This window comes from Salvelinus sp. IW2-2015, unplaced genomic scaffold, assembly GCF_002910315.2.
Source record: "Salvelinus sp. IW2-2015 unplaced genomic scaffold, ASM291031v2 Un_scaffold2607, whole genome shotgun sequence".
Taxonomy (NCBI): Eukaryota; Metazoa; Chordata; class Actinopteri; order Salmoniformes; family Salmonidae; genus Salvelinus; species Salvelinus sp. IW2-2015.
The window spans coordinates 67,706-83,607 of NW_019943915.1; the positions used below are offsets into that span (position 1 = coordinate 67,706).

Below are 15,902 nucleotides of genomic sequence, written 5' to 3' on the forward strand. Positions count from 1 at the left end.
GAAAATGTCAGTGAAGAAACTTGCCAGCTGGTCAGTGCATGCTCTGAGTATACTTCCTGATAATCCGGCTTTTGAATGTTAACCTGTTTAAAAGTCTTACTTGTATTCCTGTAATGTCACTTTGCCTGTTTGAAGGCTTTATCAGGTGTGAAGGTAAGACCCAGATGCAGACAACGTCGAATTAACAATGGTTTATTTATAATCCAACAGGGGCAGGCAATAGACAGGTCATGGAAGGCAGTGGTCAGTAAACCAGAGYTGGGGCAACAGTACCGGATGGCAGGCAGGCTCAGGGTCAGGGTAGGCAGACGTCAATAATCCAGAGGTGGGGCAAAGTTACAGGTCGGCAGGCAGGCTCAAGGTCAGGGGCAGGCYGAGTAGTCAGGCAGGCGGGCTCAGCGTCAGGACGAGCAAGGGTCAAAACCAGGAGAGCGAGAGAAAGAGAGACTGGGAAAAGCAGGAGCTGAGACACAAAAACGCTGGTTCACTGGACCAACAAGACGAACTGGCAACAGACAAACAGAGAACACAGGTATAAATACACAGGGGGAAATGGGGAAGATGGGCGACACCTGGAGGGGGGTGGAGACAATCACAAAGACAGGTGAAACAGATCAGGGTGTGACAGTCTTGTCAGATGTAGTAGCAGGATTTTTTATTATCGTCCGGATTGGTGTCCTGCTCCTTGAAAGCGCAGCTTTAGCCTTTAACTCAGTGTGGATGTTGCTTGTAATCCATGGCTTCTGGTTGGGATATGTACYTACGGTCACTGTGGGGATGATGTTGTCAATYTACTTATTAATGAAGCCGGTGACTGATGTGGTAAATTCCTCAATGTTATCGGATGAATCCCGGAACATATTCCAGTCTGTGCTAGCAAAACAGTCCTGTAGTTAATTTTTTAATTTCTTATTTAATTTTTTTTTTTATCCCCTTTTCTCCCCAATTTTTGTGGTATCCAATCGCTAGTAATTACTATCTTGTCTCATCGCTACAACTCCCGTACGGGCTCGGGAGAGACGAAGGTCGAAAGCCATGCGTCCTCCGAAGCACAACCCAACCAAGCCCCCTGCTTCTTAACACAGCGCGCCTCCAACCCGAAGCCAGCCGCACCAATGTGTGGAGGAAACACCGTGCCGCCCCCCTCGGTTAGCGCGCACTGCGCCCGGCCCGCCACAGGAGTCGCTGGAGCGCGATGAGACAAGGATATCCCTACCGGCCAAACCCTCCCTAACCCGGACGACGCTAGGCCAATTGTGCGTCGCCCCATGGACCCCCCGGTCGCGGCCGGCTGCGACAGAGCCTGGGCGCGAACCCAGAGACTCTGGTGGCGCAGCTAGCACTGCAAAGCAGTGCTCTAGACCACTGCGCCACCCGGGAGGCCCCCACAGTCCTGTAGTTTAGCATCCGCATCAGCGAACCGCTTCTGTATTGAGCTCGTCACTGATACTTTCTTTTTTAGTTTTGGATTGTAAGCAGGAAACAGAAGGATGGCATTATGGTTAGATTTGCCAAAGTGATGGCGAGGGASAGCTTTACGTTTCAGTGTGTGGAGAAAAGGTGATCCAGAGTTGTATCTTCTCTAGTTGCACAGGTGACTTCCTGCTAAAAATGAGTCAAAACAGACTTCAGTTTCCCTGCATTAAAATCCCTGGCCCCTAGGAGCACCGCCTCTAGATGTGCATTGTCTTGTTTGCTTATGGCGCCTATARAGCTCGTTGAGTGTGGTCTTAGTGCCAGTATTGGTTTGTGGTGGTAAATAGACAGTTACAAAAAATATAGTAGTATGGTCTGCAGTTTTCATGAGGTAMTCTAACTCAGGCGAGCAAAAACTTGAGACTTCCTTAAAACATTAGAGGTTGTGCACCAGCTGTTGTTAAGATACACACCCCTCCCCCTTAACCTTACCGAAGACTGACATTCAGTTTTGACAATGCACAGAAAACCAGCTAAATGTATATTATCCATGTTCTTGTTCAGCTTTGACTCCGAGAAAACATAGGATGTTACAGTTGTTCAGGTCCTGTTGATAGGGTAGTCTCSAACYGAGCTTTTCCAGTGTGTATTCTAGTGATTGTACATTCGCCAATAGAATCRAGGGTAGAGGCGGTTTATTTACTTGCCGACATTGTCTCATCAGGATACCCGCTCGTTTGCCTCTCTTGCGCCGTCTCTTCCTCTCTCAAGTCACGGGGATTAGGGCCTGGTCCGGAATAATCCAGCGCTGCCTACTCATTGAAGTAGAAATGAAAAGTAGAAATGTTCATCCAATTCAAGGTTAGTGATCACTGTTCTGTTTTTTCGGTCGTAGGAAATGATGGCGGAAACATTATGTACAAAAAAAAACGGTAAAGAAAAGCACACACTAAATAGCAGAATTGTTCAGGAGCCTGTAGAGCGGCTGCTATCCGCGGCAGCGTCACCTCCTCCAGATGGGAGTTTGTCTCAATATCTGCTTCAATGTGTGATAAATCAACCAGACGCCGTATTACCCCAGACGCCAATTTCAGAGCCAGCCGAAAGTTGTTTTCCTATTATATTAAAAAGGCAATTTGATGATGAAATACGTGTTCATGCATCAAACAAGCTTTATTGGAATGTATTCGTTATGAAACAAAGTCAATAGCAGGGAAACAGACGTTCAGCTACTAGCAAATGAATGTGTGGTTTTCATTCAGGTAATGCTGCTCAGCATGGTTTGGGATCAATTCCATTTCAATTCCAATGAATTTGTATTTCAGTTGACTTCCTGAAGTGATTGTATTGAAATGGAATTGATCCCAAAGGCTAAAACACATAAGGTTTTACATTGCCTCAGCTAAACATAGAGCGAGAGAAACACTCCATTTTGATGGCGGACCAGACAAAAGCTGACCCACATGACCTTTTCATTTCCTCCAGCTGAGGGCTGGCCATCAAAGAGATGAGAAAGTGTGTGCGTCAGTGGCAGTTGGTGCTGTTTAAGATTAGCATGGCCTTATTTCTATTACAGCATATTGGAGGACTGTCATTCAAATTCCATTCACCCAGCTCAATGTAACATTAATTGGTTTAGGCTATTACATGATACTTACATTCTCCCTATACATATCATGAGGTTGCTACAACCTYRGAATGAAAGCTTACAACGAAGGTGCACAGGTCGAGAGAAAAATGTGTGTAATCATGGTGACACAGTGACACATTCAGTACCACTTTGCACACTCTTGCCTGCATCTACAGTAGCTGATCTAGGGTGTAATCATTAGTCCCAACAGTTGCAAACTGTTTATCCCCATTTRGTTATGTTTGTTTCCATTTAAAAAAAGTTTTTCAACAGAATCGGCAGAATGAATACACCCCTGATCACKRGCACACACAGGTCACTTTCATAGCAGCCACATTCAAACTTCATGATCACTTTGCTCACATCTGCGCTCTTTTGCTCTCACCTTTTTCCTTCAATTCAGGACTTCACAGCTGTCTGTGAACAGGCAAAAAAAAACTTTCCAAGCCAAAGCATACCATGACCGCTAACTGCTACACACAGCCTACATCTTTGTCACCATATTAGCTAACGTCATAGTTAACATAGCTACTAGTACTAACGCGTTACTACAATAACACAGTACAGTGTACAGCAAGCAGTTTAGCAGTTACATTGGCAGGCCCAGGTGGCAATAACTCTATAAAACCAAAAGCTTACTTTGACTTGGAAGAGTTTCAGTGTTGGATAGCCATAGCCAGCTAGCTAACACAGCATCCCTCTCTGTTTGAGCTGGGTGTTGGAGTAGGATACACTACAGTATGCGGGCCTATCAGTATGAAAATTATCCTCACATTAATATATACAGTACACTACCATTCAAAAGTTTGGGGTCACTTAGATATTTCCTTGTCTTTTTAAAGAAAAGCTCATTTTTTGTCCATTAAAATAACATCAAATTGATCATAAATACAGTGTAGACATTGTTAATGTTGTAAATGACTTTTGTAGCTGGAAACGGCAGATTTTTAATGGCATAGTCTATCATGGACGTAGAGAGGCTCACTTATCAGCAGCCGTCACTCCTGTCTTACAATGGCATTTGTGTAGCTAATCCAAGTTTTATCATTTTAAAAGGGTAATTGATCATTAGAAAACCCTTTTGCAATTATGTTAGCACAGCTGAAAGCTGTTGTCCTGAGTAAAGAAGCAATAAAACTGACCTTCTTTAGACTGGTTGAGTATCTGGAGCATCAGCATTTGTGGGTTTGATTACAGGCTCAAAATGGCCAAAAGCAAAGCCTTTCTTCTGAAACTCATCAGTCTTTTCTTGTTCTGAGAAATGAAGGCTATTCCATACGAGAAATTGCAAAGAAACTGAAGATCTCGTAAATGCTGCGTACTACTCCCTTCACAGAACAGTTGCTAAGTTGGAGAGTGGGCCTCCCACTCCTCTTTCTATTCTAGTTAGAGCCAATTTGCGCTGAGCAAGAGGACAAGTACATTAGAGTGTCTAGTTTGAGAAACAGACGCCTCACAAGTCCTCAACTGGCAGCTTCATTAAATAGTACCGCAAAACACCAGTCTCAACGTCAACAGTGAAGAGGCAACTCGGGATGCTGGCCTCAGGCAGAGTTCCTCTGTCCAGTGTCTGTGTTATGTTTGCCCATCTTAATATTTTATTTTCATTGGCCAGTCTGAGATATGGCTTTTTCTTTGCAACTCTCCTAGGAAGGAAGCACCCAGAGTCGCCTCTTCACTGTTGACGTTGAGACTCGTGTTTTGCAGGTACTATTTAATGAAGCTGCCAGTTGAGGACTTGTGAGGCGTCTGTTTCTCAAATTAGACACTCTAATGTACTTGTCCTCTTGCTCAGTTGTGCACCTGGGCCTCCACTCGCTTTCTATTCTGGTTAGACCAGTTTGCGCTGTTCTAACATAATTGCAAAGGGTTTTCTAATGATCAATTAGCCTTTTAAATGATAAACTTGGATTAGCTAACACTCTCTCTCGGTCCTCCTTAATTTCAGAATGAATAATTTGTACAAAACTGTTCAACTAATGTCTTTCTTCTCTCTTTGAGTCAACTATACACGACATTTTATGCACTGCAATACTAGCTAGCTGTAGCTTATGCTTTCAGTACTAGATTAATTCTCTGGTCCTGGATTGGTGGACAACATATCAGTTCATGTTGCAAGAGCTCTGATAGGTGGAGGATGTCCTCTGGAAGTTGTTCATAATTACTCTGTAAGTCTATGGAAGTGGGTGACCAGAGCCTCCTAGGTTTGTATTGAAAGTCAATGTACCCAGAGGAGGACAGAAGCTAGCTGTCCTCGGCTACAACATGGTGCTACCCTACAGAATGCTGTGAGGCTACTGTAGACTTTCATAGGAAAACAGTGGTGTTTTAATAAATTATTTGGTGACTTGAATATATCTGGTATAGCTGGAAAACTTTTTTAATGTTTCGCTATTTTATTTTTCAGAAATCACAGTCCTTTCCTTCTCCTCTAAGGAGCATCCACTGGTGTGCGTTGTGTGTGCTTGCGTGTCTCAGCCCTTTGACATTTGTGTGTGTGTGTGTGTGTTAAAACATTCCAATGAGGTACAAGACAGAGCGTGTCCCTTCCCCCTTGTGTGCCACATACAGTTAGTTGCTGTCATCCACATACCTCCTCTCCTCACCTACAGCACTCAGCCTCTCCTCCTTCCTCACCCACAGCACTCAGCCTCTCTACTCCTCTCCTTCCTCACCCACAGCACTCAGCTCTTCTCCTCCTCTCTCACCACAGCACTCAGCCTCTCTCCTCTCCTCACCACGCACAGCCTCTCTCCTCCTCTTCCTCACCCACAGCACTCAGCCTTCTCCTCCTCCTCCTCACCCACAGCACTCAGCCTTTCCTCCTCTCCTCACCCACAGCACTCAGCCTCTCTCCTCCTCTCCTCACCCACAGCACTCAGCTCTTCCTCTCTTCCTCACCCACGCACTCAGCCTCTCTCTCCTCTCCTCACCCCAGCACTCAGCCTCTCTCTCCTCTCCTCACCCACAGCACTCAGCCTCTCTCCTCCTCTCCTTCCCCCCTCGCCTCTCCCTCTCTCTCCCTCCTCTCCTCTTCTCTCTTTCCTCCCTCTGCCTCTCCTCTTCTCTCCTTTCCTCTCCTTTCCTTCTCTCCTCCTCTTCTCTCTTCTCTCCTCTCTCTCCTTTCTCTCTCATCTCCTTCTCTCCTCTCCTCTCATCCTCTTCTCTCCGCACACATCCTAGTCTCAGTGGCTTGTGGTGATAATCTCTCTGTTCCCAGAAAGCCTGGCTCCCCGCTGCTTGAGGCTCATCATCCCATATTATTACGCTTCCTCAATAGAAGCCTGTGTTGCTATGGAAGCCAGCAGTAGCTCTGTTCTAGGCGCTGCCTGGAGAGTGTTAGACATAGAAATAGAATACCTAGAATGGATAAGATTCCATTCTAGTTATTCTGTTGATGGCATTAGCTATATTTGGAGATAAACAGTCTCCATGATTCTCAATGATTTCTTTGGATATTTTGGAGCAAAAATGCACTGACGAGGGAAAACGTTTGTTGATATGTGGCTTGATTAAACCATATTATGAGGTAAATGTGTGGTGAGTGGTTGACATTGCGAGCCTCTTATTGTACTGTGTAAGTTGTATGCAAACATTGTGAGGATTTGACTGTTTTATGCAATAAATGTGGGATTGACGTTTTATGCACATAACATTGTGAGGATTTGATTGTTTTATGCAATAAACATTGTTGAGGGATTTGACTGCTTTTATGCAATAACATTGTGAGGATTGACTGTTTTATGCAATAACATTTGGAGGATTTGATGTTTTATTTCAATACATCTGTGAGGATTTGACTGTTTATGCAATAACATTGTGAGGATATTGATTGTTTTATGCAATAACATTGTGAGGATTTGACTGTTTATGCAATAACATGTGAGATTGACGTTTTATGCATACATTTGAGGATTGACTGTTTTTATGCAATAACATTTGTGACTCACGGCTGTTGAAAGAGGAGGAACAAGGTGCAGAGTGGTGAGCGTACATTCTCTTTAATAAATCAAAATGACGCCGAACAAAACATAAACATTACAAAAACAAACCGTGAAGCTCAAAGGCTATGTGCCCTAAACAAAGTTCAACTTCCTACAAACACAGGTGGAAAAAGGGCTACCTAAGTATGGTTCTCAATCAGAGACAAACGATAGACAGGTACCTAAGTATGGTTCTCAATCCAGAGACAGACGATAGACAGAGGATACCTAAGTATGGTTTCTCAATCAGAGACAACACGATAGACAGGGATACTAAGTATGGTTTCCAATCAGAGACAACGATAGACAGGGATACCTAAGTATGGTTCTCAATCAGAGACAACGATAGACAGGGCTACTAAGTATGGTTCTCAATCAGAGACAACGATAGACAGGGATACCTAAGAGGTTCTCAAATCAGAGACAACGATAGACAGGGATACCAAGTATGTTCTCAATCAGAGCAACGATAGACAGGGATACCTAAGTATGGTTCTCAAGCAGAACAACGATAGACAGGATACCTAAGTATGGTTCTCAATCAGAGACAACGATAGACAGGGATACCTAAGTATGGTTTCTCAATCAGAGACAACGATAGACAGGGATACTAAGTATGGTTCAATCAGAGACAACGATAGACAGGGATACCTAAGTATGGTTCTCAATCAGAGACAACGATAGACAGCTGCCTCTGATTGAGAACCAATACCAGCCAAACACAAAGAAATACACAACATAGAACATAGAATACCCACCCCAACTCACGCCTGACCAAACCAATATAGAAGAACATAAAAAGGAATCTCTAAGGTCGAGGACGTGACACCATTGCGATTGACTGTTTATGCAATAACTTGCGAGATTTGATTTTTTATTGCAAAACATTGTGAGATTTGCATTGTTTATATGCAATAATTGTGAGATTTTGATTGTTTTATGCACATACATTGTGAGGATTTGACTGTTTTAATGCAATAAACATTGTGAGGATTTGATTTTTTATGCAATAACATTGTGAAGGCTTGATTGTTTTATGGCAATAACATTGGTGAGGATTTGACTGTATTATGACTAATAACATTGTGAGGATTTGACTTTTTATGCAATAACATTTGAGGATTTGACCGTTTTATGCAATAACATTGTGAGGTATTTATTGTTTGACTGCAATAACATTGTGAGATTTAGACTGTTTTATGCAAAAATAGTTATTTTGTTGTTATCTGGATCCCATCATACTTTGCAGAGACAGTAGATATTTTCCTGGCTCCACAAAAACGACAACATAACAAGTAACACAACACTGGTACATCTGTACCAAGGACAGTCAATCAAATGTTATATAGTGTGGTAAAATGTGCATGCCCTCGCTTAATAAGCAGGACATTCTTGTGTTGCACACCCAAGAGTGACTGAATTAGGCCTGGATGTACCTCACTTTACAGTTACAGCAGCAGGCAGCCACTTACAGTATCATGCAAAGGTCAAGAAATCCACTGGCATGAAATATTGAATACCTGAAGAACATACATGTGGAAATAGAGGGTTTATTATTTACAGTTGAATCTAGAGAAGACAGTAACTGTATTTTGAGACAGTTTAAGGTAATTGAACATGGAAGTGTTTGGCAGCTTTGGAGTATGGGTTGTATTGGCATGTTTTATTGAGTCTACTCTCCATTCCCTTATTGTAGTTTTTCCAATGCAGCCCACTAAGCCGGATTAACAAGGCGTATATTTGCATTCAGCTAAATGTAAATTTCACGGGATATATGTATTTGTGTGTTTGTGTTGTGTGTGTGTGTGTGTGTTGTGTGTGTGTGGTGTGTGGTGTGTGTGGTGTGTGTGTGTGTGTGTGTGTGTGTGTGTGTGTGTGTTGTGTGTGTGTGTGTTGTGTGTGTGTGTGTGTGATATACACTAATGTGTGTATCCCTTGTCTTCTGTATGTGGTTACCTCTTTTTGACACGAATCCAAGTCATACTACTGCCCCCTGCTGTAACGGTGTGTAATCACAGGAGTTTAGACGCAGCATACACCGACAACACAGATTGTGCTAAACTAACCCCTTATTCTCTTCTCTCTTCCTTAGACTCTACGGACTGAAAGAGGAGAAACAGTTACTGTGGACTTGTACAGAACTCATCACAGGAACAACTCTCTCTGAGGTCTGTCGGATCAGAAGCGCGTGGGACTCCATTCTCTCCTCCTCAGTAGATTCTCTTTAGAACCCCCACAGTGAAGGCAGAGTGATACCTTTGGACAATTGAAGCAAGCTCACACATTTGCKTCAGGAAATGTTCTGCTGCTGTTGTCCTCTGCCAGTCCATGTTGCTTCCGTGAGGACTCGGCCACTACAAAGTCTACAACTGAAGATATGTGGTTTTGTCATTTTCCTATGGAGCAATAAAGCCCAGCTGCTATGTTCACTTTATTACTGAGGGGATTCCCAAGTTATGGAGTTGTGTTGTGAGACCGTGATGTCAGCAGTAGAACAGCAGACTCAATGGAACTGCGCTGAGAGAGGGAATGCACCAGTCTGTATGGCTTAAACAGACCATAATATATCATTGCAATTCTCCCAACCAGAATTGGTCCCATTGCCTTCTCGGTCCTAGGAGTGTTGTCTTTTCCAAACCAATCAATGGAGGACACGTTGCGTTATTCTAAGGAGTGGGAGTGCATTCTTCTCAATAATGTAAACAAATCCAAATGTATCTGTTAATCTAGTAGGTATTTATGTGGTACACTTGACTTTTGCCCCTAAATYCCTTCCTGAACAAACTGTAAAGTAGGACTACAAGTGAAGTCGGACTACAACTTTTGTTTTGGAGGACTACAACAGGAAGTTCAGTAGAACTATAACCCCCATTACCCACCATGGTGTTGCCGCAGCCAGACAAGCGCCATGTGTGCCTGACCACAATGGTGATCATGACCAGCATGGCCTTTATGGATGCCTACCTAGTAGAGCAGAACCAAGGGCCCAGGAAGGTAAGAGGCCTTTTTTTTTTATAGCTATAGTCTATGATTCAAAAAAMAATACAACTATTTATCATTAATTTAAAAGCTTTGAATTACAAAATGTTTTCAACTTGGCCTTTAATCAGTGATTTTACTGTTTTAACATCCTTAGTTTTTTTGCATCTCTTTCATTGACTTTCAATTGTTTGCTTTTAATYTATTTCAATATATTGTTTTACTGTAAAAACTGTGCTGTGATTTTAATGTTGGGTAAATAAAGTACYATGTGTATTTGTAGATCGGGGTGTGCATCATCGTGCTGGTGGGAGACATCTGCTTCCTCATCGTGCTGCGCTATGTTGCGGTTTGGGTCGGGGCCGAGGTGAAAACTGCCAAGCGTGGCTACGCCATGATCCTCTGGTTCCTCTACATCTTCGTCCTGGAGATCAAACTCTACTTCGTCTTCCAGGTAGGTAGACAGGTGTGCCAGAAACCAGAGGGTCACGGGTTCGAATGGGCCGCTGTAATAGGAATTTCCAGCTGAACAAAAAGAAGAGCAGTCATTGATAAAGTCATTCTAAATCAATACGGTTTAATTACAATAATGCAGGGCGACACCTCCAGAACAGATGCATAGAACGTTTCTAACTGGCCTCTTAATATTCTAATCAGACAGCKCCAAGTGTACTGTAAACACCAGCCAGAGAGGCTGGTGATTGTCAGCTGCTACAGAATCACACAGTGTTTCACATAATACAATGATAATCAGTGTCCTCCGTCCTTGTACCTCCAGTCCGGCGTCAATCACTATCAACAGATATGAGTTTAATCCATAACATCTAGTCTAGTGACCATCAATCCGAGTGTTACAAACAGAACACTTGGAATCATGTGTAGTAGAGAACGGAAAACACAGAGATATGCTAAACATTGCGTTAAACACTCTAAACTGAATATGAACTTTATTCATTTTAAATATTCCCATTACGGCCCGGCAACCGAAGTGTTGCTGGCATCAGTATCCCAGATACCATCTCCTTTCGTTGTGCCCTTGAGCAGGATACTCCACCCCTAAACTGCTCCAGGGACGCTGCACTGTGGCTAACCGTGGGGTGTGTATGTGTGTGTATTGGCTGGGTGGCGGGGAGGGGGGGAGGGGATGCTGTGGCTAACCGTGGGGTGTGTATGTGTGTGTATTGGCTGGGTGGCGGGGAGGGGATGCTGCAACCTGATCTCATAGTTTCAAGTCGGGATTTGACAGGGCTGGATATTCACAGAAATCCTGAAAAAGACACATTTCAATATCTCTCTGACAATTAACAACAAAGAATGTCTTATATCTTCTAGAACTACAAGGCGGACAGAAAGAGCCTGGAGACGGTGGCCCGCAAGGCTCTAACCTTACTCCTCTCTGTGTGCGTCCCGGGGCTGTACCTGGTCCTTGTTGCTCTGGACAGCATGGAGTACGTGAGAACCTTCCGGAAGAAGGAGGACATGCGGGGGAGGCTGTTCTGGGTGGCCCTGGACCTGCTGGATGTTCTGGACATCCAGGCCAACCTGTGGGAGCCCCAGCGGACCGGCCTGCCCATCTGGGCCGAGGGACTGATGTTCTTCTACTGCTACATCCTGCTCCTCATCCTGCCCTGCGTCTCCCTGTCTGAGATCAGTGTCCAGGGGGAGCACGTCTCMCCCCAGAAGATGATGCTGTACCCTGTTCTTAGTCTTGTTACCATAAACATAGTGACGATCTTGATCCGTGGGGTCAACATGGTGTTGTTCCAGGATAGTAGGGTTTCCACAATCTTCATAGGGAAGAACGTGGTGGCCATAGCCACGAAGGCCTGTACATTTCTGGAGTACAGGAGGCAGGTGAAGGAGTTCCCTCCACAGGACCCTAGCATGGCAGGTATAGCATTAGAGCTGCAGCAAGGGAACTCTGTGGGTCACAGCCACGGGCACAACCAGACCCTGCCCAATGCCACCACTAGCCTCCCCGACGAACCCTCACCGACCGAGGTCATAGACACATGACCCTTGCCCATGGATAGTTACATCCTTTTCACACTGTAATGCCGAGCGGATCCATACTGTGATGGCTTGGGTATTTTTCTTTCACACTGTGCTTTCCAGCAACTACCAGCGCAGTACAGCTTGGCTTAGCTTGGCTCAGTAGTGTGAAAAGTGTGGCAAGTGTCTGATCCTGGGCACAYCTAGACTGGACTAGACTTCTCAGAGCTCAGCTAGACTGGACTAGACTTCTCAGAGCACAGTATGACCCCGAAAAAGACTGTTTCCGTCCAATGGGGTGGCAGAAAGAAACACAATTTTTCACTGAGTACGCTCCAGCTCAGGAAAACGGCCCAGCGCCTTGCCAGCCAGCCTACCAGATGAACTGATGAGATCATTCTGATAAAGACTGATGTGTTTTTCTATTCTATTGTGTGTGTTTCTATACTTCTCTATGGTGGACTAGCAGACAGACAGACAGACAGACACATACAGGTGACCTCAGATACAAAGCCCAGCTCAGCTGACATGAGCTTATAGTCCACCTGTAACCAGACCTGGGTGCAAATACTATTCAAAATAATTTCAAATACTTTATCTGGACTTAATTGAGCTTGCCTGGCACAATGGAACCAATGGAATAGTAGCAAGACTGCAAACCACACCCATCTGGCACTCCAGACAGGCTAGAGCAAACACTAAATGTTTTAAAAAAAAAAATCCAGTAGTACTTGAACCCAGGTCTCCTGTAAACTCCTTGTCCTTTTTGACTCACTGGGAATTTTTGTAATTCCAAGACAATGTTTTTAAGTGATGGTGTAATGCTGTAATTCTCTTTGTCATTTTAAATATAGATACAGTACCAGTCAAAAGTTTGGACACACCTACTAATTCAAGGGTTTTTCTGTATTTTTACTATTTTCTACATTGTAGAATAATATTGAAGACATCAAAACTATAGTAGTAACCAAAAAAGTGTTAAACAAATCAAAATATATTTTATATCATAGATTCTTCAAAGCAGCCATCCTTTTCCTTGATGACAGCTTTGCACACTCTTGGCATTCTCTCAACCAGCCTCAGGAGGAATTATTTTCCAACAGTCTTGAAGGAGTTCCCACATATGCTGAATACTTGTTGGCTGCTTTTCCTTCACTCTGCGGTCCAACTCATTCCATACCATCGCAATTGGGTTTAGGTCTGGTAATTGTGGAGGCCAGGTCATCTGATGCAGCACTCCATCACTCTCGTTGMTCAAATATCCCTTACACAGCCTGGAGGTGTGTTGGGTCATTGTCCTGTTGAAAAACAAATGATAGTCCCACTAAGCGCAAACCAGATGGGATGGCATATCGCTGCAGAATGCTGTGGTAACCATGCTGGTTAAGTGTGCCTTGAATTCTAAATAAATCACAGACAGTGTCACCAGCAAAGCACCCCCACACCATCACACCTCCTCCTCCATGCTTCACGGTGGGAACCACACATGCGGAGATCATCCGTTCACCTTTTCTGCGTCTCARAAAGACAGTTGGAACAGGTTTGAACTGGTTGTAACCTAAATTTGGACTCATCAGACCAAAGGACTGATTTCCACCGGTCTAATCTCCACTGCTTGTGTTTCTTGGCCCAAGCAAGTCTCTTCTTATTATTAGTATTCTTTAGTAGTGGTTTCTTTAATTCAATTCGACCATGAAGGCCTGATTCACGCAGTCTCCTCTGAACAGTTGATGTTGAGATGTGTCTGTTACTTGAATTCTGTGAAGCATTTTTTTGGGCTGCAATTTCTGAGGCTGGTAACTATAATAAACATATCCTCTGCAGCAGAGGTAACTCTGGGTCTTCCTTTCCTGTGGTGGTCCTCATGAGAGACTTTTTTCCACATTGACTGACCTACATGTCTTAAAGTAATGATGGACTGTCATTTCTCTTTGCATATTTGAGCTGTTCTTGCTATAATATGGACTTGGTCTTTTACCAAGTAGGGCTATCTTCTGTATACCCCCTACCTTGTCACAACACAACTGATTGGCTCAAATGCATTAAGAAGGAAAGAAATTCCACAAATMAACTTTTAACAAGGCACACCAGTTAATTAAAATGCATTCCAGGTGACTACCTCATGAAGCTGGTTGAGAGAATGCCAAGAGTGTGCAAAGCTGTCGTCAAGGCTACTTTGAGGAATCTCAAATATAAAATATATTTTGATTTGTTTKACACTTTTTTGGTTACTACATGATTCCATATGTGCTATTTCATAGTTTTGATGTCTTCCCAATTATTCTACAATGTAGAAAATAGTAAAAMAAATAAAAATAACTTGAATGAGTAGGTGTGTCCAAACTTTTGACTAGTACTCTATATATGCATACAGTATATATAAATATATATATATATAGACACTGTCAATGAAGCAGCATTCATTTGAGGACTTCTATACTCTGTGAGAGAATTTCAGAGCGAGGATGGTTAGAGGGAAACAAAGAGAGGGTGGGAGAGGGAGGGATGGACGGTGGGGTGGAAGAGAAGCAAGAATTGAGACAGGGAGCGAGTGAGAAACAGAACGATGGGAGGAAGGGTGGGTGGGAGTGGGAGGAAAATGGCTGGGGAGAGGGGCAGTGTGTGTGTGTTTAYTGGAGGGARGGAGGGACGGAGGAGGGGTACAGCTGCTTATTAGGTGTAAGCCTCTCAGAAGGGGATCCAATTTCCCTGCTATTGTGAGGCTTTTAAGGTACGAGACCAGCCCGTTTGAATGGTGTCCATATTAGGACATCCTTAGAGTCACAAGAAAGAGGTGTCAGACACCAGGGCCCGTATGTATCAAGCATCTCAGAGTAGGAGTGCTGGATCAGGATCAATTTGCCTTATAAATTACAATGAATAAGATGAGGGACCTGATCCTACTGTAGTTCAGCACTCAGATACTTTGTGAATACTGGCTCTGACTAGATTCACCCCTTATGACTCAGAGGCTGTTCCTAATATGGGCACTGTACATTAGGTGATTTGGAATCCTCTGTTTCCCTGAGCTCAGCACTATATATAGAATGAATAATAAAGAGGGCGCACAGCCCCTATAGTTTCTCAATGTGTCTTAGTGTGTGTGTGTGTGTGTGTGTGTGTGTGTGTGTGTTTGGCAGGAAACATGCATAATATTTAGCGTACTATTTAGCGTAAAACACCACACATTTGAACAACATTCAAATGACCATAGATGTGTTAAACTCAGAGATAATCACACAATGTCTTTACTTGTCATTTTAATGGAGGAAACAGAATACGCTAGTATGTGGACACCTGCTCGTCAAACATCTCATTCCAAAATCATGTGTATTAATATGGTGTTGGTCCACCTTTTTCTGCTATAACAGCCTCCAATCTTCTGGGAAGGCTTTCCACTAGATGTTGGAACATTGCTGCATGGACTTGCTTGCAGCAAGCCACAAGAGCATTAGTGAGTTCGGGCACTGATGTTGGGCGATTAGGCTTTGCTCGCTGTCAGCGTTCCAATTCCAAAGGTGCTCGATGGGGTTGAAACAGGAAAGTGCCTTCCCCAAACTGTTACCACAAAGTTAGAAGCACAGAATCTTCTAGAATGTTATTGTATGCTGTAGCATTAAAATGTCCTTTCACTGGAAGGGGCCTAGRCCGAACCATGAAAAACAGCCTCAGACCATTATTCCTCCTCCACCAAACTTTACTGTTGGCACTATACATTGGGGCAGGTAGCGTTCTCCTGGCATCCGCCAAACCCAGATTCGTGCATTGGACTTTTAGATGGTGAAGCGTGATTCATCATTCCAGAGAACGCGTTTCCACTGCTCCAAGGTCCAATGGTGGCGAGCTTTACATCACTCCAGCCGACGCTTGGCATTGCGCATGTTGATCTTAGGCTTGTGTGC

General features: G+C 43.7%; 1 protein-coding gene and 1 long non-coding RNA gene across 2 annotated transcripts; one reads left to right on the forward strand and one right to left on the reverse strand.

The window, feature by feature from the left end:
- Positions 1-7,296: 7,296 nt before the first annotated feature.
- On the reverse strand, positions 7,297-7,735 carry LOC139025390 (uncharacterized). Its single transcript, XR_011476962.1, has 3 exons — positions 7,681-7,735; positions 7,554-7,596; positions 7,297-7,430 (listed from the first exon to the last, which is right to left on the reverse strand). It is a non-coding gene; the product is annotated as an uncharacterized lncRNA (long non-coding RNA).
- A 1,394-nt stretch (positions 7,736-9,129) lies between these two features.
- On the forward strand, positions 9,130-13,755 carry LOC112074374 (transmembrane protein 121). The gene is made up of 3 exons (XM_024141562.2): positions 9,130-10,023; positions 10,292-10,462; positions 11,341-13,755. Exons 1-3 carry the CDS (start codon positions 9,910-9,912, stop codon positions 12,022-12,024), a joined length of 969 nt encoding a protein of 322 aa, XP_023997330.1. The 5' UTR covers positions 9,130-9,909; the 3' UTR covers positions 12,025-13,755.
- The last annotated feature ends 2,147 nt before the right edge of the window (positions 13,756-15,902 follow it).